The sequence below is a fragment of the Heloderma suspectum genome, chromosome 1 (genome assembly GCF_057233095.1).
Source record: "Heloderma suspectum isolate Gila_16-S chromosome 1, 16-S_ref, whole genome shotgun sequence".
NCBI lineage: Eukaryota > Metazoa > Chordata > Lepidosauria > Squamata > Helodermatidae > Heloderma > Heloderma suspectum.
The window spans coordinates 399,072,415-399,091,554 of NC_139458.1; the positions used below are offsets into that span (position 1 = coordinate 399,072,415).

Consider the following 19,140-nt stretch of genomic DNA (forward strand, 5'->3'; position numbering starts at 1 on the left):
CAGTAGGGATGTGTGAACCCACCCCTGTCCAGGTTCTTGGGGCACCCGCCCAGCTCCTGCCCCCACTTGCCGGTCCCAGATTGTGTTCAAGCCGCTCCTGCACTTGGCAAGCAGCCCACACTCACCCCAGTGGCCTCATCTAGCTCAGTGGTCGCCATTTTTTGAAAAATGAAATGGCAGTTGAAAAAATGCGCATATTTGTGTATGTGCGAAAATGCGCACGTTAGCAAAATATGCATTTTTGTGCATATCCAAATATGCATATTTGCAGAAATGCTCATTTTCATACATATACAAATATGCACATTTTTGTGATTGCCATTTTATTTTTCGAAAAATGGCAATCGTGGAGCTTGATGAGGCCGCCAGGGTGAATGCAGGCTGCTCACTGAGCACAGGCAGGGGGTGAGCAGGGGGGGCTTAGCGAGTGGGGCTCGGGGTTTGGGCAAGGGGGGTTCCGTTGGATTCCCAGACGTAATCGGGCACCCGCACCATCCCTAGCAATAAGGCCTGTTGAGCCAAGCTACTACTCCTTTATGGCACATGATAGCCAAACTTTACATGTAGAACCATCACTTGCTATGGTCTGTTATCGACTGTTTCAGAATACATGTAGTTGGTTACATACTTTAATACCCTCTCAAATCAAAAGTTCCTTTTATGTAGAAACTTAGCATGTCAGAGAAGGCTAAATTGGCATCCTTCCCAGAATGGGCCCAATTCATATTGGGGCTCCTGCACCTGCAATTTCTATTGCAAAATATTGATCCATCTGCTTTTTGGATCATTATTCTGCAATAGAAATTGTAGGAGTAGGCCCAATAATGGGGGGTGGGGAGGGTTAAAGCAATAAAAATTACCCCAAATAGGCATAGTTTTTCATATACTGCTTCTGATGTCAGACATAGATGGTGTTTGAAAGGATTGTATGCATATTTAGGGCTTTTCCCAGCTGAGGGGGAAGAATGGCAATGATACATGATGCAGTGAAAAAGAAGTGAGGCCTCCAATGAACAATCATCTCTTGCGCCTCTCAGAGATTTAAAAAGGGCCTGTGTACACTCTTCAGGAGACACTGACTGTAGCCAGGAAATCAGAAGACGTTTACTTCTTGGGAGGAGAGCAATGACAAATCTTGGTAAAATAGTTAAGAACAGAGACATCACACTGACAACAAAGGTCTGCATAGTTAAAGCAATGGTATTCCCCATAGTAACCTATGGCTGCGAGAGCTGGACCATAAGGAAGGCTGAGCGAAGGAAGATAGATGCTTTTGAACTGTGGTGCCGGAAGAAAATTCTGAGAGTGCCTTGGACTGCAAGAAGATCAAACCAGTCCATACTCCAGGAAATCAAGCCAGACTGCTCACTTGAGGGAATGATATTAAAGGCAAAACTGAAGTACTTTGGCCACATCATGAGAAGATAGGATACCCTGGAGAAGATGCTGATGCTAGGGCAAGTGGAAGGCAAAAGGAAGAGGGGCCGACCAAGGGCAAGATGGATGGATGATATTCTGGAGGTGACGGACTCAACCTTGGGGGAGCTGGGGGTGGCGACGGCCAACAGGAAGCTCTGGTGTGGGCTGGCCCATGAAGTCACGAAGAGTTGGAAGTGACTGAACGAATGAACAACAAACACTCTTCAGCGCATGCAATCAGCAACTAAGATGTGAATGGGTATGCCTACCCGTACTGTTCTCCCGCCAAATTCCACTACTGACAGGGAATAACAGAAGGCCAATATAGACAGTTCAAATGTATAGCTGACTTGGTGAGTGCAGTGTTGTTCTGCGGGTAAAGTTAAAGTGTTTTTGTGCGCCTAGTTGTGTGTTACACTTCAGTATGGAATGGAGCTCCCTGAATGAACCTGTATAGTTATAAATGCCGGACAGAGTTGGCAAATATTACATCTGAATAATCCAAGGGTTGGGTATGAATGCAGTATCCTACCCTTGGATCTTGTTTTAAAAACTCCATGTGGGTTATTCATTTCAGTGCTAAGCATCCCAAGTCAAAATGGATTGTTGTACTTTCTATTCACTGATAACATTTGAAAGTGCTCTCCCTATATCAGCTTTCCCCAACCTGGTGCCCTCATCTCTGAGCATTGGCCATGCCAGCTGGGGCTGATAGGAGTTGTCGTCCAAAATATCTGGAGGGCACCAGGTTGTGGACAGCTTCCCTATATCATAAATCCTTTCTTAGTGCTTATTTGAAATGTGTTTTCCATTATATATTTAATTACTTGTAGCTGGGATTTGGCTATGAGACGACAATTCCTTTTGTACAGTTTAGTCCCACAAGACTAATTTTCCTACTCCTACATAATGGGTGGAAAGTCAGGTTACAACTCAGGATTCCCTGCACCTAGGCAATGCTACATGCAAAACTTTGGGCTATTGTTAAGGATATCTTAAGATAACTGCTCTGCCATGCTTGGATGTCTCTTGGGCTGCAGTGGTACTGAGGGACTTGCATAGTGCTGCAGCTAAAGCAGACCATTAGGATTGGCTTGTCTGTTTTTGCTTTTCTCCTAAATACGTTTGTGGGGCAGGGGATGGGGGGTGGTAGAGAAGAAACACAGCTCTGAATTGCAAAATCCTTTCTGCCTTTTTATCTGGGACAAATTAAGTTTGCTTTTTTGGTGACAAAAATCTGCTACAATTTTGTTTTAGAATCAAAGGTGTTTAAAAAGCCAATCTAAAGTATCTGTGAGACTTGGGAAGCAATCTGAAAAATTTTTAACCAGGAAGTACATCCTATTTAAATTAATGGTTAGGGCTGGGCTGTAAAGTTGAAATAATCTTCACACTTACTTGAGAGTAATTCAGTGGGATGCACATTTTGGTCATTGGTATTGTTGGGTATATACTGAATCCCCTGGATAAGAAAAGCAACTTAAAGGAAAGAAAAGAAAAAAGCCATGAATAGTGGCTTTACTTTGGTTACACTGACGAAGTGATAATGGCAGCATGCCATGTTTAATGCAACATTGGAAGATGTCCTTTTCTCTCTCGTATTAAAACATTCACCTAGTCCTGAACAGAAAGAAAAGGTTCAAGGCTTGTCACCATCAGTTTTATAGATGGCTGTTGGAAAAAATAATAATAATGAGATATTGGGTATTGTAAGGCTCAAGGGCTGTCTTGCCAGACTCATTTATTTCCATTCACCTTTTGTCAGCATTGCAGACAGAAGACATTCAATTAAAACGTGTCACCTGTTACTTGTGATCTAATTTGTATTTGTAAATGGCACAGATTAGGGCTCTTCCAAACTTCACATGCTTCCAACTTTTTGAAACACGTGCAGAACAGTAATCCCGTTAGAAAAGTTTGGTCAAGTTTGCCTATGAGAAGGGTCATGGTCTATGCTATGTTGGTCTCAAGGTGTTTGTTAGGACTTTTTAGATTAAATCTATCCTTGACTCATACCTGGAAGCATATATCCCGTCTGATCAGACCCTAGAGTACAAATATGTGATGTCTCCTCAGCTAAATTTTCAGCCAGCAATCAGTACCCAGTTCATTTGATGCAAAAGAGCTATTTCCCCCTCCATATGTCAAACATCTTGACTAGGATCCAGATAGCTGCTTATAATTTTGTCTTATTTTTCTTTGAACACCTCACTTCCACATTACATCATGCTGACTTCTTTTGAAACTTCCTTACTTTCAAAAGCAGTTTGCCTTGGTGGTGACCCACCACAATGGGTAGGTTATGATGCCAATTTCACAATATTTTGGAACCTGGCCATTATTATTTTCCTGCTCTGCATATACTAGGCATGTTCTTTTTCCTCTGAACTATAAATTGTATTCTCTCTCTCTCTCTCTCTCTCATATGTGTGTGTGTGTGTAAGTATATGCTGAAGACAGAGAGCTGGATACCTTTTAAGGTTTCTTATACCACACTCGGTAAGATGCTTCAGAGTGCAGATAGCAATCAGGAGGCAAAAAGTGACTTCCCCTTGCTAATTGTTAATTCAGCAGTAGAGCAGGAAAGCTTTAATGTGATCCATAGCTTTTATCTTTTTGATGACTTAAGGTTCTGTTTTCAAAAAATTGCCTGGCTAATGGACATGCATTTTGCATCTCTAGATTACTTTTCAGTTTTATCTGTACTGTGACTATCAATGTAAGTTGAATAATTTGAGACCTATTTAGCATGTGTAACTAAGTCTTGGCCCCTGCAAATATAGAGGCCTTGTTTTCATTTTTCCTCACTTTTATTTTATTCTGGTGTAAATTCCAGCACTGTAGAAGGGTAATCAAAACTTGATTTTTAGCAAGCACTTTTTTTTTTTTTGTCTGCAAAGTGCAGAGTCGGGGAGATGGCTAGTTTGGAGCCAGTAGAATAACCCTGAAACATGCAGATTACTACGGGCACAATCCTATGCATGTTTAGACAGAAAAACATGAGGAAAAACATGCTGGGGCATGCTGGGAGTTGTAGGCTTTTTTTCTGTCTAAACATGCATAGGATTGCAACCTAAATGATGCTGCATATGTCATTATCCAAATAAATTTTCTTTAAGATTAAAAAAAGTTGCCTCATTTAGATGTTCATTCATCCTATAGTTCTCCTATAAGACAATGCTCTAAAAAGAGTGGGCCACTAAAATTCCTTCTGCTATTTTGTTTTTCTCCTATTTTTTTCTTTTTCTTTTCTTTGCCTCTGCTACTTCTGCTTCTATTTGTTCAGATGGTTGATGGTACTTTATTTCAGTATAATCTGCCTTCCACTGGTGCAACATGGAATATAGTTTTACACAAAAAAATGTGTCAGACTTCTGTCCCAAGAAATGCTATCTCCTTAGTATGGAGATAGATTTTAAAAATGCACGAACTCTTCTAACTTTACTCTAGATTCTGTTCTTATTCTTACTTACTCTTAGTTTATTTACTTTAAAAGTTAGATTGACTCTACTGTAAATAAGACTTGAAGTCAACCCTGTAATTTATTGTAGTCTTATCCTGTTTCTGTGAGAATCTGCTAACAACTTTGTTCTGACGTCTTTCTTCCTTATCTGACAGTTTCCTCTAAGGATGCTTTGAGAGAATCAATTCCAAGAGTGTAATTCACCAGGACTAAGTTGCAACAGTGTTTTTGGTTTTGAATGATAACTTTGTACATATGATTTGAGCATCATCACCACTTCTGTTTTTCCATTTCAGTACATCTGTCTTCACTTACTTCTGTACAGGTTGCCTATATTTTGGAAAACTGAATGTATTCTGTGCCTTCCCTCCCATCAACTGATCTAGCCCACATATAACCATCAGTAATATGTATCATATATATTTGTTCACCTTATTGATGCTATGGAGCAGCACAACTCACATGTACAGTTTTTCTCATGTGATTATGCGATTATACAAATATGCATTTCTTATTCCTCAAGGAAGGAAGAATATTTATGGTTGAAATGCCTTGAGAAATTTGGGAAATGACTTGTCAATAAATCTGTCCTATATACCCATTTATTTGAGCAAAGTAGGGGTGTTTAAGTGCTTTGAGCCCAAGGGCCAAATTCAGTTTTAGAGAAGCTCTCAGTTTTTTCTGAGAGCTTCTCTACCATTCCAGTGGTGGGCAGGGCCAAAGGTAAAAGGGGGCAGGGCCAAAATACGAGCATATTTTCACGTAAAGCTCTTACTGCCAGTAAGTAAGCCTTAGGAGAGGCTTTTAGAATGTGGGGAAAACTGTTCAAAAGCTGGGAAACCATCAAACGATCAGTGGTTGAAGAAAAGGAATGTGGCCATCTGCAGAACCCTGGAAGGCTGGATTGGGACCCCAGGAGGGCCAGATTTTGCCCATAGGCCTGAGGTTCTGTACCCCTGGAATAAAGGATTAGGTTTGCAGTCTGGTTTACAGTTTTGTCATTCACTGCAGGCCAATGTGGCCTTTCATCTGCTGTGATCAGTGTACCAGCTGTGGCCTCTCTTCCACAGGGAAAGCCTGACCATAGTAATTCATACCTTGGTGACATTGAGGATCAACTACTATAATGCTACTACTATAATCCACCCAGAGAATATTAGTTAGTGGGCAGATGGACAGGACAGGACAGGTCAAGAGAAAGAAAGAAAGAGAGAGAGAGAGAGAGAGAGAGAGAAAGAAAGAAAGAAAGAAAGAAAGAATGAATTATATGTGAACCTACTTTTTGAGACTGCCCAGAGATTGCAGTTAGTTCAGACTACAGATGCTAGGCCACTGGGACTGGATGTTGGGATCATATTGCACCAGTGATTAAAGAACTGCATTGGCCTCTGGACTAGTTCCAAGCACAATTCAAAGTGCCGGTGCCTTCCTTTAAAGTCCTAAGTGGTTTGGGATCTAAGTACCTGAAAGAAACCTTTTCCCACATCAACCTGCCCATGTGCATCAATAAGGCTCTTCTTCAGGCACTCCACAATCTGAGATGAGGTGGGTGGTAACTCAGGAAGAGGGCCTTTTCAGTGCTTGTGCCAGGTGGGTTGCCTAGGGAGGCTTGCCTGATGTTATCTTTTCAGTGCCAGGTGAAGACTTTGTTATTCTCGCAGGCTTTTTGAGTTCTGTGCCTTAAGCTATTTTAACGTTTGCTTCATTGAGGTTTTATTATAATTTATTTGTGTTGATATATTGTTTATTGCATTGATTTTGTTTGTATTTTATTCTGAACCATCCTTGGGCCCACTTGGCTGAAGGGCAATACAAGTGGGACCTCCAACACGCCATGTGGAGTGTTCTTGTTTAGTATTCCAATCAGTCAAGCAAGTCCTCCTCTAGGATACTCCATTCCATTATATTTTCCCCTCCAATCCAGTTTTCTGGATTTTTTAATACTTTTTACAAACACAGGGCTCCACCAAGCCTGCTAATAGCCTCTTGTGTATGGGTGGTGCCACGTTAGCTACATAAACATCAGCACTCACGCCTGAATACCAGAAATAAAGGGAATATACTAAATAAATATGTGTATATCTATGAGGCACTAAGTGTTCACAGAACATTCTAGTGATCACTGAGGTAGATTTAAATGGCAAGTTTCAATCATTGGGTATACTCAGTTTTTTAAAATGACACTAGATTGACAAATCTGTTTTATGTTTTGCTCACAACTGTTAAACATAATAGAGCATTTACCAAATATGACTTTAGCTCTCTGTGGATAATTAGTTGGTCAGATTCCGTTGTCCCTAGTAATTTATTGAAATAATTGAAATATTTCCTAATTCTTCTGTGTATGTGTAAAACTAAAATTGTAATTGTTCACAAATACTGTTTTGTTCCCATTATTTTCCGTTGCTACAGTTTTCAGGCAAGAACCATGAACCCTGACTGATTTCTTGGAAGGTTTCAAGTAGTTATTTAATACATTTGTAGGAAAGTATCTTAAACACATCTCCATTTATTTTATTAGGAGTGCGCCTAGACAGAGTACGCGGAGGTCGCCAGAAGTACAAGCGCAGAATAGATGCAGAGAATAGCCCATACCTGAATCCTCAGCTAGTTCAGCCAGCCAAAAAGCCATGTAAGTACATCAGAGGATGGTGTTTTTCTTAATATGTACACAGGAGGTGCATCTTTATGCCATGAAAATCTCAGTAAAGCAAGAAGAATCACAAATGAATTATATTCATTATGTTCCTTATCAATGATGGTTTTGTAAACTATTCTTTTCATCCTTATCCTCTCTCAGAACAGTCAAAGGAAATATGCTTTTAAGGGTGAGAGCTTGCTAATGCACAATTTATGCAGTACAAATTTTACATTTACAGGTGATCTTTATTTTCCGTGGTACATAAAACGGCTCATGCTGTGATCATTAGTTCATTGAAGCTTCTAGTCTCAGATTTTACAAGAAAGTGATTTTTGTAGTTTTCACTAACTAAATGAGTTTGACTGCTCAACCTCCCAATGAAAATACATTAGGAGCCTCATTAATTTATAGCAATAGAAGGTTGACACACTCACTTGTATTAGATTAAAACAGGAATGTTGTACATTTACAACATGCATGGGGGGAGGGGGTTTGCTGATGTGCCTAACACTGAGGTGTTAATTTTCTCATATCCAGCTAATTTTAAAAGAAAGATCAAGATATAGACAGATAAGTTAAAAGGTTTGCAGATTGTACAAATGCATGAGGAAGCAATGCTAATTCTCTAAAGCAAGTATAATAACGTAGTCCAGCACAAGAGGGAGATTGGTTAGCCAACAAAAACATGAATTAGCAACCAGGAGCACTTACTAATCCTTTTGTATGTGACTTTCAAAATGGCTGTTTTTGGTGCCTAAACAGTGGTACAGACTCTAGGGTACAAAAGCCTCTACTTTGGACAAGAGTAATAAAAGGCTCTGAGGATTACATTGATGGCACTTACCTGGTTGTGTAAAAAAAGCAGTATGTTGTTTTTCACCTCCCATTTCCCAGTAGGGGACACTGCTGTGTACAATACACATGAGCATATGGAGATCTGGAAAGCAAATAAATAGAGTTTGAACTGTAAGCAAAAGGGCATTTTAGCTATATCAAAGGGAAAAGAAACCAGTTTTACATAAAATTAAGGCTTAAGTGAACATATGGCATCGTTTCCTTTTGCCTTTCCAAAAAAACATTATGCTGATTATACCTTCATTGTCCAATCTGGCATCTTCCACACAGTCTGCATAAGCTGTTCCACCACTCTGTAAATACAATCTAGGGTTGCATTAAGCAGATTTTGCGCATTATAATAAAAACTTTCTGATAATACAATAAAATTCAATAAACTCTAATGCTTAATTTCATTAGCGGTTTAGATTTTCTGGGTGCACAGATTGCCAGCTTTTCATTTATTTTATATTGTGCCATTGAGTTGAACTGCTGACAGCTCTGCACATGCAATTAAGTCTTTTTATCACAGACGCAGGTTAACGCTGTCAGGCTAAAAATGTGAAGAATTGAAAGGGCACAATCTACCCGTAAGATGTCCTGAGAAACCCCATTGAAAAGAATGGGAGCTGAACAAAAGAATAGTTCTGTGCTGTTCTGCAGCTCCCATTCATTTCAAAGGGACCAGTGCAGGATAACTTCTCAGTAAATTGTGCTCTCTGTGTGTCTAGCCAAAGTGGTATATTGTGCAACATGAGAGAAGATAACTAAATCTATTTTAGAGGATTGTATTAGCCAAGATAAATTAGCCTCCAGTCTTCACATATCATTTTTTAAACAAATTTAATGGCTCCCTGATACTTAATTCATCCTGTTAGAAGCACCTTATATAAGTTAACTTTTTCTTTTCATTCATTTCAGCAATTGTCAGGAGGAAGCAGTGAAATCACTGTGCCTGAAGAAGTAGCTGGGGAGATTTTCTAGGTTCTGACAGATAGTTTGAGCACGACAAAGGCAGTGGAATGAAAATTGGGTTTTATTGATTCTAATTAGGGAAACGTTAAATAAGATTTACCTAGGAACTGCGCTTGCGGCTATTCTGAGTGATGGGGCTTCTGAGCACATTCAAAATGCCCCTGTATTTGTACTTCAGTACTTGTAATGCTTTCCCTGATAGCAAAATAATAGAGATTAGGACATGTTATAATTCTTGCTTGACCCCACCCCATTTTTATTTTCTTTCTTTTCATCAGAACCCAGTGGTCTGCCTACACGTCTTGTCATGAAATGGTGTTGAAATTTTGTGAAGCATAAATTACATGGTACAGCATTCTGAATTACTGCACAAGGGGAAATGTTTATCTTTGAAGAAGAAAAAAACACAGAAAAACAGAATATTTTCTGTTTTTCTACTTCTCCCCATCTCTTCTGTGTTTTGTTTTTTTGAAAACTGAATTTGTCAAAATTTGCACCGCAGAAAATCTAGAACTGTGATAATTATTTGCTGAGTTTCAAAATCCAAGTAGCTTATGTTCTGCCTGCATACATTTTATTGATAATGCTAGACAAACCAAGGACTCTTTAAAAAAAATATTTTTATTTGCAACACAAAAAGGGACTCTTTAAGAAAAATTATGAAAATATTTACCAATTTATTTTGGTGATTTATTTTTAGGAGGTAAAATGAACTGTAAAAGACAACTGTGGGATAATAAGTCAATAGATGAATGGAATGATGTGTGTATGTTTGTGCCAACCAAAAGTTTGATATTATTGAGGGAAACTGTTTACTAGAAAATGTTAAAACTGAAATCCGTTATTTTAAATGCAATAAATATTCCCCATTTATCAATTTGAAAATACTAGCATATGGGGTTAGGGAGATTGTTTTTGTTGGCATAGCTCCTGCAATTCTTATGAAAGAATTAACATCTACCTCCAGTTCAAAAGAGTAAGTAACACTGAAATCAATTTTTGAATTTCTTTCATCTTTAATTTGAATACACAATCTACATTAGCTAGAATGTCCACTCACTGTTTAAAACAGCCCTCTTCCACTTCCTATCCCAGATCAACATCATTCATAAGTGATGCATTACAGACTAAAAGCGTTCCTGTTGTCACTTTCAAAAAAGCCCTTATTAATAATAATAATAAAGCATGCTTGATGTGATGTCTTGCAGTTGGCTCCTGCATTTGTTTCATGAAGGACTGACATACCTCACCTTTCTGACATACACATTTGTAAAATACTAGAGACAAATAGATCAGAACTCCAGAATAAATGAAACAACAGAGCATTTATAGCATCTTTTTAGAATGCATTTTTTCAAGTTTTAAAGCTATTGGCTGCAGTTTCTGCACACAGTTAAGCTTTGCAGTTGACATCAATGGGATTTTAGCAACCTAACTGCATGCAGGATGGCGGTCACTTTGGAAACTCGTGTTAAGCCAGTTACTCAGCGGTAGACTTGAGTTCCCTTTGCTTAACTGTGTCTTTCCAGTAAATATCAACACAATGTTTATAATAATCAGTGGGCACTGAAGAACCAGAATGGTAGTCTAACCTTTTTTTCCACTAAGCTATGAAAGTTTTAAACAGACAGATATGCTGTTCTAGGTACTTGTACATTTAAATGTGTTCTACTACTGATATGCTAGTCTGAAAGAACAACTTTTAAAGTGTGAGGGAAGGCATTACTTCCTTTCCCCAAAGCCTCTGAAGCTTGGATCAGACAAGGAAGTAAAGTTCATGTACACTTTCTCCCAAGCAGTGGCATACAGGAAGCGGCATGCTTCACCCATTGTGCCCGCTATTAGCACAGTTAGAGGAGCAAAACTTGACTTTTGCAAGGTTTTCCTTGAGATGGTTCCCTGGAAAATCTTAGGCATAATGTGGGGTCATGCAGCTGTTCTCCCTCAATTTTCTTTTCTGTAGGCTGAAAACCAGAATGAGAAAGCTCAGTCTATACCAAGTGTAGCTATGATAAAATGTTCAAGAGCCTAAAGGTTTCCTATTGTACCTATGTTACATGTTTGTACGATCACCTGAGACATTTTGGGCATTGACATTAGATTTTCCTTATATTGACTTTTGAAGACATGCTCAAGTCCTAATTTTGAGAAGCATATAAAGATTTGCCTAACTTTCCACAGAGGGTCAGAAGCAATATGTACAGCATCATGCAGGAGCAAGCCCTGATGTGAGGCATTTGAGCCAGTAGGGATAAGCGAACATACAATGTTCCCTGAATTCCTTCTCGAATCCCAGTTCACCTCGTCCACATCTCCAAACCCAAGCATCTTTTTTCCAATTTGAAAAAAAATGTACATTTTTAAACATACACACCAAAAATATGCACTACCCTCCATTTATTTATTATTAAATTTATTAATTGCCCATCTGGCTGGTCACCAAGCCACTCTGGGTGATGTACAGCATATAATAAAACAGTTTAAAACAATAACATTCTACAATAAAAGTGTTTTCTAAAATACCCTAACCCACCCCAAATGCCTGCCTGAACAACCACGTTTTTAATGCACGACGGAAGCTCATTAAAGAGGGGGCATGGCGGAGTTCCCTAGGGAGGGAGTTCCACAGAGTGGGGGCCACCACAGAAAAGGCCCTCTCCCTCGTCCCCACCAGTCTAGCTGTCCTGGATGATGGGACAGAGAGAAGGCCATCCGAGGCTGATCTTGTTAAGTGGCCTGTCTGGTGTTGCTGGAGGCGCTCCTTAACATAGGCTGGGCCAGAACCATATAGGGTTTTAAAGGTCAAAACTAACACCTTGAATTTGGCCTGGAAAACAACTGGTAACCAGTGCAACTCCTTCAGCACTGGAGTGATATGATCTCACCGGCAGCTGCCTTTAATCAGGTGAGCCGCCGGGTTCTGTACCAGCTGCAGCTTCCGAATGGTCTTCAAGGGTAACCCCACGTAGAGCGCATTACAGTAGTCTAAACGAGAGGAGACCAGGGCATGTACTACTGATGGGAGCAGATGGTCAGGAAGGAAGGGGCGCAGCCGCTGTATCAGATGCAGTTGGTACAGCGCTGTCCGGCTCACAGCTGACACCTGAGCCTCCATGGACAGCTGGGAGTCCAAAATGACCCCCAGGCTGCGGACCTGGTCTTTCAAGGGTGGCCGTAACCCATTCAACACCAGGTCAACATCCCCCAGCCTCCTCTTGTCTCCCACCAAAAGTACCTCAGTCTTGTCAGGGTTCAGCTTCAGCTTATTCCTCCCCAGCCAGCCACTCACCATCTCCAGACATTTGAACAGGGATTCTACGGCCAACCGTGGTGAAGATTTGAACGAGAGGTAGAGCTGCGTGTCATCCGCATATTGATGACACAGCACCCCAAACCTCCTGATGATAGGCTCCAGCGGCTTCACATAGATGTTAAATAGCATCGGGGAGAAGATGGAATCCTGTGGCACCCCACAAGTGAGTGGCCACGGGTCTGAAATAGGGATGTCAGAGAATTCTGCCATGGATCTCGGGGAGGCCGAATGCCAGTGCATTCGGCCCCCCGAAATTGGTGGCGGAACGGTCTGCCCCCCCGCCCCCCCGGGACGGGACTTACCTTGGGCGGATCTTCCTGGCGGCGGCTCTGGCGGCGGTGCGGCGGCGGCTCCGGCGGCCAGTCTTCCAACCGGCTGCCACCGCCGCCATTTCCAGTTAAAAAAAACAACAAAAAACGTGATAGGCTACGTAAAGATTTACGTAGCCTATCACGGCTAGATTTTTAAAAAACACCGTGATAGGCTACGTAAATGTTTACGTAGCCTATCACGGCTGATTTAAAAGAAAAAAAAACGCGCATATGCAAATGGTGGCGCCCATGGGCGCCACCATTTGCGTTTCTTATTTTGGCACGTCTTAGTCTACGTAAACAATTACGTAGACTAAGACGGCGAAAATAAGGGGAATGCAAATAGCGTAGACGCTATGCTATTTGCGTTCCCCTTATTTTCGCCGTCTTAGTCTACGTAAATGTTTACGTAGACTAAGACGTGCCAAAATAAGGAACGCAAATGGCGGCGCCCATGGGCGCCGCCATTTGCGTACGCGCATTGTTTTTTTTCCTTTTAAATCAGCCGTGATAGGCTACGTAAACATTTATGTAGCCTATCACGGCTGACTGCAGGGATGCAAATGGCGCTGGCTGCGGCCGCCGCCATTTGCGTCCCTGCTAGCCAGCGGCCGGATGTCCGGCCGCTGGCGGAGCCGGCCGGCTGCTCCGCAGAATCCCTGCGGAGCGGAGCCGGCCGGCCAGGATTCGGGGAGGAGGGACGGAGCGCCTCCCTCCCCAGCCAGAATTTTGGGGGGAGGGACGGAGCGCCTCCCCACCACCACGAATGTCACCCTTCGAAAAGGTAAGTGACTTTCGTACATCCCTAGTGGAAACCTCCTCTCCCAGTGCTACCCTCTGGTACCTACCGGAGAGGAAGGACTGGAACCACTGCAATACGGTGTCTCCAGTGCCCAACCCTCCATGCGGTCCAGGAGGATACCATGGTCAACGGTATCAAAAGCCGCTGAGAGGTCGAGGAGAACAAGGAAGGAACATTCACCCCTATCCAGAGCCCTCCTCAAATCATCTACCAAGGCAACCGAGGCCGTTTCTGTCCCATGCCCAAGCCTGAAGCCCGACTGAAATGGGTCTAGATAATCAGTTTCTTCCAAGTGTGCCTTCAACTGCATTGCCACCACCCGCTCAATCACCTTGTCCAAAAATGGCAGATTTAAGACTGGGCGAAAGTTGTTCAGAATTTGAGGATCCAAGGCAGGCTTCTTTAAGAGCGGTCTTATCACTGCCTCCTTGAGGGCTGATGGCATCACTCCCTCCTCAAGGGAGGCGTTTACCACCACCCTGATCCCCTCACCCAGCCTCTCTCTGCAGCCCATAATGAGCCAAGATGGGCAAAAATCAAATAAGCAGGTGGTCGGCCTTACAGATGAAAGCACCTTGTCCACTTCATCAGGAGGAAGAAGCTGGAACCGATCCCACAAGACCGGTTTGCCACAGGCCGCCTCTCACTCACTAACTGTATCCACAGTGCACGGAGTAACACTCCTAATCTGATCAATTTTATCTGCAAAGTGCCTTGCCAAGGCCTCACAGGAGGCCTTAGAATGCTCCAGTGGTCCAGTCGCCACAGGACCGACCAGGCTCCGGACCACTTGGAACAGCCTCCTGGGACAGCACTCTGCAGACGCGATAGAGGCAGCATAATATTCCTTTTTTGCTGCCTTCACCGCCATGTGATAGGCTGAAGATACAGCTCTAGCCCGTGTCTGATCGTCTTTGGAGCGAGACTTCCACCACCGGCGCTCTAGCCGTCTCACCTTCTGTTTCAGAGCTCGTAACCGCGGATTGAACCATGGTGCAGTCCGAGCCCTGTTCAGCGGGAGAGGGCGTTTTGGAGCCACCTGATCTAATGCCCCAGTGATTGCGGCATTCCAGCCACCCAGCAGGGGCCATAGGCTAAACAGAAAAGTGTGCATAAACACAAATACAAGCGCAGAAAATTGCGAAAATTCCTGAGAATTATGCTCTTCCTCATTTTTGCATTTGGGGTTGAGAACAGGAACAAAATTCTCAGGTATCTCAATGAGCCAATGCCTGTAATCAATCCAATATAGACTTCAATATATCCCTTCCAACCCTACTATTCTATGATTCATGTATGTTTGGGAGCATTTTTTTCACAGGATTCTTTATGGTATGGAGAGAGCCTAGACATTATACACATGTAGACTCTATTTAAACCTTCAGATTAATGTGTGGAGGTTGAAAGCAGGGATTACAGCCCCCATCCATGCATTTACTGAACGTATGAAAAGGACTCTAGGCTCCTTTTGTGTGGCATGTGGCATTTTTTCATTTTTCTCCTTTTTGTATTACATATTACTGGAGATATGTCACTCAGCTAAGCTATACATAGAAAGAAATTATATATGTAGAAAACAATTTTCAGAACCAGTGATATCATGTACATCTTTTTATCGAGAAATGTGTCGTGCTTTTATTACACGTATTATACAAAAAAATGCCAGGCAGATCAAACAAATTTTATCTTTCTGTTATTCTTTCTTATCAGGATACTCAGATCACAGAAAAGGTGACCAGGTTTGTGCAGCTGCTGATGCTTGCCGCACACCTTTAGTAAAATAGTACTATTCCACCAGTCTAATACTCTGGGGCCATGTTAGTCTTTTTGATTTTCTGTATAATTATCTACGCTGTATGTAGGTATTGTACATGTAATGTGCTAATCTATGATCTTAATAAATCTACCCATATCAGCTAAATATCATGTAAAAAAGTGATCTTAGACTTACAACTATTTCTCATAAGCATAGATCCAATAGTTCGTGCATTTCAATATCATTTATATTAGTGTAAATGAGAATAATTCCAGAAAAACGTCTATTTCTGCTTCATTGACTACGCTAAAGCCTTTGATTGTGTGGATCACAACAAACTGTGGTAAATTCTGAAAGTGATGGGAGTACCAGACCACCTTACCTGTCTCCTGAGAAACCTGTACGAGGGTCAAGAAGCAACAGTAAGAACCAGACATGGAACAACCGATTGGTTCAAAATTGGGAAAGGAGTACGACAAGGCTGCATATTGTCACCCTGCTTATTTAACTGATATGCAGAGTACATCATGAGAAACTCCGTGTTGGATGAATCACAGGTCGGAATTAAGATTGCCGGGAGAATTATCAACAACATCCGATATGCAGACGATACCACCCTAATGGCAGAAAGCGAAGAGGATCTAAAGAGCCTCTTGTTGAGGGTGAAAGAGGAGAGTGCAAAAGCTGGTTTGAAACTCGACATTAAAAAAACAAAGATCATGGCATCTGGCCCCATCACTTCCTGGCATATAGAAGGGGAAGAAATGGAAGCAGTGACAGATTTTACTTTCTTGGGCTCCAAGATCACCGCAGACGGTGACTGTAGCCATGCAATTAAAAGACGCTTGCTCCTTGGGAGGAAAGCTATGGCAAACCTAGACAGCATAGTAAGAAGCAGAGACATCACCTTGCCGACAAAGGTCCGACTAATCAAAGCTATGGTTTTCCCAGTAGTAATGTATGGCTGTGAGAGCTGGACTATAAGGAAGGCTGAGCGCCGAAGAATTGATGCTTTCAAACTGTGGTGCTGGAGAAGACTCTTATGAGTCCCCTGGACTGCAAGGAGGTCAAATCAGTCCATCCTAAAGGAAATCAACCCTGAGTGCTCATTGGAAGGACAGATACTGAAGCTGAAGCTCAAATATTTTGGCCACCTAATGCGAAGAGAAAACTCTCTGGAAAAGACCCTGATGCTGGGAAAGACTGAAGGCAAAAGGAGAAGGGGACGACAGAGGATGATAGCATCACCGATGCAATGAATATGAACTTGAGCACACTCTGGGAGAGAGCGCAGGACAGGAAGGCCTGGTGTGCTATGGTCCATGGGGTCACGAAGAGTCGGACACGACTGAACGACTGAACAACAACAAAATGAGAATAAAAGTTATTTCTGGTTTTCTGGGTCCAGTATTGGCCTAAGACATTTTGCTGCTGAAGAGGAGTTCAAATGCTGCCCACTCCACTAGGACTAATGATTAAAAAGTCTTGCTGCACAATTCAGACACCAGGTTCTACCTTCACCTATTCTGCCTATTCCCCTCATGGTGCTGCCTGAAGCAAGTTGTCCCTGTCTGGATTAAAACTGATGATAAATACTATTTTATTTTAAATTAAACATTTTATTTTGATGTTTTAAGTTGGATTGTTTAAAAAAATGTAAATGCTAAGTTTATCTTAATAACTTGGTTAATATTAAATAATCTGAATAAAGGCATGTTAGCTCTACAGTTACTTTCTAAACTGAATCAATGCCTTCTACCAGCTACATTAAGGGTGCAGTCCTGTGCATGTTTAGACAGAAAAAAGTCCTACAACTCCCAGCATTCTCCAGTCAGCATTGTGCCCTAAGTTAAAAAAGCCTTTTCTATATAAATGAAGAATCAATTTGATAATTTCTCAAATATGAATATTTTAATTCTACCTAGACTGCTGGTCATAAGAATGAAGCTACATGGAATATTTAAAGACATTCCCTTATAAGGAAAAAAGCAAAGTGTGCCTAACATATACAGTGCTAAATAGATGGAAGGCCTGGCCATAAGACTGAAACAAGTGTAAATGCTCTATTTAGTTGTAAATTGACATGGTTTAGTGGTCAGATTCCCATCATTGTTTAGGAAATATATGAAGAAGTATCAATGGAAAACATGATTTAAATTGGCCCCTTTTCTTGGTGATTTGAATCATTGATTTAAATCATTGATTTAAATTGCTTTGATTTAAATCAGTGCAACTTGAAACTGAGGCACAAAATCTAATATATACATTCAAAATCTAATATATACATTCAAAATCTAATATATACATTCTCAGTGGGCTCCCAGAACAAAAGGCAGGCAAGCTCATTGCACCTGAAAGATATCTCAGTTAATATTTATTTATTTACTCAATCAATATATGAGCTGCTCTTCAGTAACAGGACTCTATTTTTTAAAACTAGTCCAATAAAATAATAAAGACAAAAATAATGAAAAGCTACAGCAAACCCCACTACGATCCAACAAATCTATAAAAACACTAAAATCAGCTACAGAACATACTGGAATGCTTGGGCAATTACAGTCTTCACCTGATGCTAAAAAGGTATAACATTTGCCAACAGCTGAGCTTATCTGGGAATGGATTTCTATACCTGAGGTCCCAAAACTGAGAAGGCCCCCAGTCTGGTCACCACCTCCCTAATTTCAGATGACACCTTAAATGAAGAATGAAAGGTTTGGGCAGACTCATGCAGAAGGAGATGGTTTGTTATGTAGCCATGTCCCAAGCGGTTCAGGATGTTATCTGAAGTGGTTCAGGATGCTCAGCCTTCCTTGTGGTCCAGCTCTCGCAGCCATAGGTTACTACAGGGAATACCATTGCTTTAACTGTGCGGACCTTTGTTGTCAGTGTGATGTCTCTGCTCTTCACTATTTTATCAAGATTTGTCATTGCTCTCCTTCCAAGAAGTAAACGTCTTCTGATTTCCTGGCTGCAGTCAGCGTCTGCAGTAATCTTTGCGCCTAGAAAGACAAAGTCTGTCACTGCCTCCACATTTTCTCCCTCTATTTGCCAGTTATCAATCAAGCTGGTTGCCATAATCTTGGTTTTTTGAGGTTTAACTGCAACCCAACGTTTGCACTTTCTTCTTTCACCGTCATCATGAGGTTCCTCAGCTCCTCCTCACTTTCAGCCATCAAAGTGGTATCATCTGCATATCTGAGATTGTTAATGTTTCTTCCAGCGATTTTAATTCCAGCCTTGGCTTCATCAAGCCCAGCACGTCGCATGATGTGTTCTGCGTACAGGTTGAATAGGTAGGGTGACAGTATACAACCCTGTCGTACTCTTTTCCCAATCTTAAACCAGTCCGTTGTTCCATGGTCTGTTCTTACCGTTGCTACTTGGTCGTTATACAGATTCCTCAGGAGGCAGACAAGATGACTTGGTATCCCCATACCACCAAGAACTTGCCACAATTTGTGATGATCCACGCATTCAAAGGCTTTAGAATAGTGAATAAAACTATTCACTTGTTGTTGTTCAGTCGTTCAGTCGTGTCCGACTCTTCGTGACCCCATGGACCATAGCACGCCAGGCCTTCCTGTCCTGCGCTCTCTCCCGGAGCATGCTCAAGTTCATATTCA

The 19,140-nt window shown here is 41.6% G+C and overlaps 1 protein-coding gene across 3 annotated transcripts in view; it reads left to right on the plus strand.

Moving 5' to 3' along the window:
- Positions 1 to 19,140, plus strand: part of ESRRG (estrogen related receptor gamma) — a 309,940-nt gene that overhangs the window by 187,338 nt on the left and 103,462 nt on the right. For all 3 annotated transcript variants that reach the window (XM_084828792.1, XM_084828789.1, XM_084828793.1), the window contains one exon: positions 7,404 to 7,514. In XM_084828792.1, coding sequence (XP_084684918.1) covers positions 7,404 to 7,514 — 111 coding nt within the window. The remainder of the gene's footprint in view (positions 1 to 7,403; positions 7,515 to 19,140) is intronic.